Genomic DNA, 4,067 nt, shown 5'->3' on the forward strand with positions numbered 1-4,067 from the left:
CTGGAGCTACTTCCTTTCTCTAAGACGATTTTGGCTTCATCAGAATCCAACCAACTCATCTTCTCTGTGTTGGATCTGTCTTTTCTTTTTTATCCCCCCCTCTCTCCCTCTCTCTCTCACCCACCTCCCGCAGATCGCAGCCCACCGCATCGCGCAGAGAGACACGCCTTTTTCTCGGCTCCGCTGTGGGGTCGGTGGGCAGCGGGCTGCCGGTGATTGAGCAGCTTTCCTCCCTGATCTGTCAGCCTGCTGCCTTGGCGCCTCCCCTCTCCTCTATAAATGAACCAAGTCTTTTCATTGCGCTCACAGCGCGCCTGCTGAACTGAGAGGAACTGGCAGCTCCTCGGGATGCGTTAACAGAGCAGAATTTCTCCTCAGCTTTGCTTTCCTCTCCTCTCTCCATCTCCGCACTATTAACTCAAACGGCTTCTGTTAGATTTTTTTTTGGTTGCTGTTTTATTATTGCTGCCTCCGTCGGTTATCGAAGATGAAGGCTGTTACTCCAGTCCACCCCCAGGACTCCTCCTCCTCCTCCTCCTCCTCTTCCTCCTCCTCCTCCTCCAGCCAGCTCTCCCTGCACTATCTGTCGAAACAGAGCCTGAACATCTCCCGGTGCAGGATGGAAGAGGAGGACCTGTTCTGCCTGCAGTACGACATGAACGACTGCTACAGCCGCCTGAAGCGCCTGGTGCCCACCATTCCGCAGGATAAGAAAGTGAGCAAAGTGGAGATCCTCCAGCATGTTATAGACTACATCCTGGACCTGCAGCTGGCCCTGGAGACGCACCCTTCCCTTCAGAAGCAGCAGCCACAGCGGAGCTGTCCGCCTGTAGCCTCCAACCCCAACAGGACGCCGCTGACGGTGCTCAACATTGACCATCACCAGGTAAGGGTTAGGCCAGGGGGGGTGGGGGGGTCCTGGTTTACCTCCGTGTGTCAGACCGCCGTCCGCCTCAGACAAAGCGCGTCATCCCGTTATATGTCATTGTCCTTCCAGTGCTGCACCAATAGGCCGTCTTTTATCATTTGTAAGGCATAAAATAAATGGCCTTTAACGTGCGGCTGCGGGTTGAACACTTGATTGCGGCTTTTTGATTTGCATGATAATGACGGTGTGTCAGGGGCCCACCTTATCCCGGGATCCGTGGAGTGGCTCAGCCTGCAGTCCACTCCAGTGCGCACAATAGGGCCAATTTGTCATTCAATAGCCTAGAAGAGAATCTATTCTGGCTGAGATAGCTGGTTAATACCAGACTCAACCAAAAATCATGTTGTTTGGTTTTTTTTACTCTTGTCCTGATAAACTCTGTGTTTTACATGTTTTTTGTTTTTCTTTTTCCAGAGGACAACAATGGTGAAAAAACCAGAAGATTCACTTTTATGCCGTTGAGACATCAATGCTGCATTTGGTAAGTTGACTTCAATAATATTACAATGGGAATATTAACATTTGTTTCTGTGAGTTCAATTCAATTTATTAGATTTATTTTTACCACAATTCATAAAAAAATATAATAATCTGGGCCTAATAAATCAGGATTACTGTTAGTTTCTACTTTAAATCGATGGCAGTCGTGTAAATGGTGTAAAGATGTAAGTGAAGCCAGGAGATGTCAGGTAAAATAATAATTTTTAAACATTTAAATTGGCCCCAGCTTCAGAGGCAGCTGTGCTTTGCGCAATAACTGTCACTGGTGTAGCAATCTGAGAAGAGCAGTGGGTTAAAACCTCAGCTTGCCCTCTCTTTCATTCTCTCTCACACACAAACACACTCTGTGTCTCATTCCTCCTGATTTTTTTGTATTTTTTTTCTCTGCATCCCAGTTCCATTCCAGATACGGGGCTGGTTTTAGAGACAGCTTTTTTAGCCGTCAATCTAGATACACATTGGTAGAAGTCTTTCAGTATTCCTGAGAGCTTTTTGGCTGCCTGTCGCCTGTGTTACCCAACAGCCAGAGGAGCGCTGTGGTTGTTGTTTGACCTGGTTTGTTTTGGGTTGTTGATCAAGCATGGACTCTGTTTTGTCGGTGGCGCCAGTCAGTCTGGAGTTCTGCAGCTCACCCTCCCTCCCTTTGCCTCTATTCATCCCCTCCACAGGTGTGCAGGCAGCGCAGAGCCGCTCCAAAAGTCAGCGAAGCTTCGCCAGGAACTCACACCCAACTGAAGGCACAGTCACAAGGGGGGTTTGCAAAAACCAATGGGAGAAACTAAACCGAAATAAAGTCTTTTTATTTTTATCAGATTTTTCCCTCCACATGTTTTGAAATTATTATTTTTGATTCTGAGGAAAAATGGACTCATCCTTCTGGCTGTTTTAATTTCCTTAGTCAGTTTCTTCTTTAAATTGTGAAAGCATCCAATCCTCTCACAGGTTTTTTTTTGTTGTTGTTGTTTTTTGGACACTAATTTACAGCAGCAATGAAAACGGATTGTGAATTGTGCTCCAGTTTAAAGCTTTACTACACTGCAAAAAGAAAAAAAAAATCATTGTATATGTTTTGCACATCTATTGTTTAAAATAGATGATTTGTGTTTGAAAAGGGACGCTGTCCCTGGTACTTTGTAAAGAAGAACAATTCCGATTCGAGACAATTAAGCTTGTAAATACAGAGACACAAATGTTCTATTAAGGTATGTGAAAGGACTTATATGCTTAAATAGACTATTGTAATTATTCTAAGATATTTTTTATTGAAAACCTTGTTGTTTTTTTGCAGTTCTGTAAATATGGTGTTTCCACTTTACTGAATGAACTTGTTTATGCTCTGCCAATAATGTCCTCACATGATGATATCATTAAACTCTTTGCAGTGTTTGAAATAGTTTGAAATGTAGCATGTCAGGCTCATCCCAGAGATGCTGAATGTGCACTGAAGCGGCCGCTACTGCTGTGTCCATGCAACCTTATTTGGCTTCTCCCCTGAAATATTTTCTTTTTTTTCACCCCTGAGTTCCCCTCAAAAAAAATAAGTGTCTTAAAATTGATTTGATTCCGCACACAAATAATTTCCCTACAAAGCACTGCTGTGAGGGGAAAACCACCATCATCTCTGAGTTTTTCCTTAGGAAAACGATTATTGGAAAACGATTCAACTTTTCTGTTAATTGGTAAAACATTTCAACAAACAGTCGATGTGTTTCGGTTGAGATGATTGTCCTGCTGGTGTGTCGGCAGCCTTTATTAGTATAAACTTGGATGAGATTCAGCACTGAATTTACCTCACCACCCTCTGCCATTGCTAGAGGGAACTTGTACGTTACGGTCTACTGCACTGTTGGACTTGACCACTGGCTTCAGAGGAGTTGTCGTAACCATTAAAATTTCCCAGAAGAACTGTGTTGTGTCATGTTTTGTCCTCATCGGGCATCTTAAGGTGGATTGGTGATTACTTTCAGTTTTTCACCAAGCATTCAGAGAAGGCCAGTTTTTTTGTCAACATGTTGCTCCAACACGATCTTTGATTAAAAACACCCCAAACTTTACTGGTTTTAGAGATTCAGCTTATTATTTTCTCATTTCTCCTTTAGTTCTTCTGCACACGTTCGGTGCTAAAAACAAGATGGCAGAAAGCCAGGTCCTGATCTTCTCACTCCTCCTTTACCAGCCTCTGATGTGTTTGTGAGCCTGAGTGTTTATGGCAGTAAAGTCCTAAAAAGTTATTGTTTCAAAAGATATGTCAGCTAACTGCTCCTGTCCTATAAATAAAATCCTAACGAAATAAAATGTTTAGTTTTATCAAAACTGGCTAATTGTGCAAAAATTAGTCAGAAAAAATGATTCTAGATCATAATTCATAATATCTTTTATAAGCCAACTGTGTAGAGCAGAGAGTGGCACATTATTGCCCTTCCCCCGCCTATTGTTGCCAGTCAGCTGGATGGAAAAACTCCCCCCCTGCTTTATACTGTTGGAAGGACACATTTGGAAATTTTTTTGATTGGATGAAAAAAAGTCATCCTTTACTTATTTTTAGGTTCGGCTGAATAAATAACCAGATTTCCTCTAAAAAAGCACAATTAATATAAGTCTTAACGTGATTTGTGAGCATGGCTAATTTAGTAGCAGG

General features: G+C 43.0%; 1 protein-coding gene across 1 annotated transcript; it reads left to right on the top strand.

Moving 5' to 3' along the window:
* The first annotated feature begins 223 nt into the window (after positions 1 to 223).
* Positions 224 to 3,334, top strand: LOC107095712 (DNA-binding protein inhibitor ID-4-like). Its single transcript, XM_015391955.1, has 3 exons — positions 224 to 886; positions 1,343 to 1,409; positions 2,098 to 3,334. The coding sequence occupies exons 1-2, from the start codon at positions 488 to 490 to the stop codon at positions 1,388 to 1,390; spliced, it is 447 nt and encodes a 148-aa protein (XP_015247441.1). The 5' UTR covers positions 224 to 487; the 3' UTR covers positions 1,391 to 1,409; positions 2,098 to 3,334.
* The last annotated feature ends 733 nt before the right edge of the window (positions 3,335 to 4,067 follow it).

The sequence above is a fragment of the Cyprinodon variegatus genome, unplaced genomic scaffold (genome assembly GCF_000732505.1).
Source record: "Cyprinodon variegatus isolate N-32 unplaced genomic scaffold, C_variegatus-1.0 Scaffold566, whole genome shotgun sequence".
NCBI classification, from domain to species: Eukaryota; Metazoa; Chordata; class Actinopteri; order Cyprinodontiformes; family Cyprinodontidae; genus Cyprinodon; species Cyprinodon variegatus.

Excerpts from the sequence above, each read along its gene's own strand:
- LOC107095712 (XM_015391955.1), top strand. The coding sequence starts at position 488 with ATGAAGGCTGTTACTCCAGTCCACCCCCAGGACTCCTCCTCCTCCTCC. Across the intron at positions 887-1,342 it reads TCAACATTGACCATCACCAG|AGGACAACAATGGTGAAAAA; the intron begins GTAAGGGTTAGG and ends TTCTTTTTCCAG.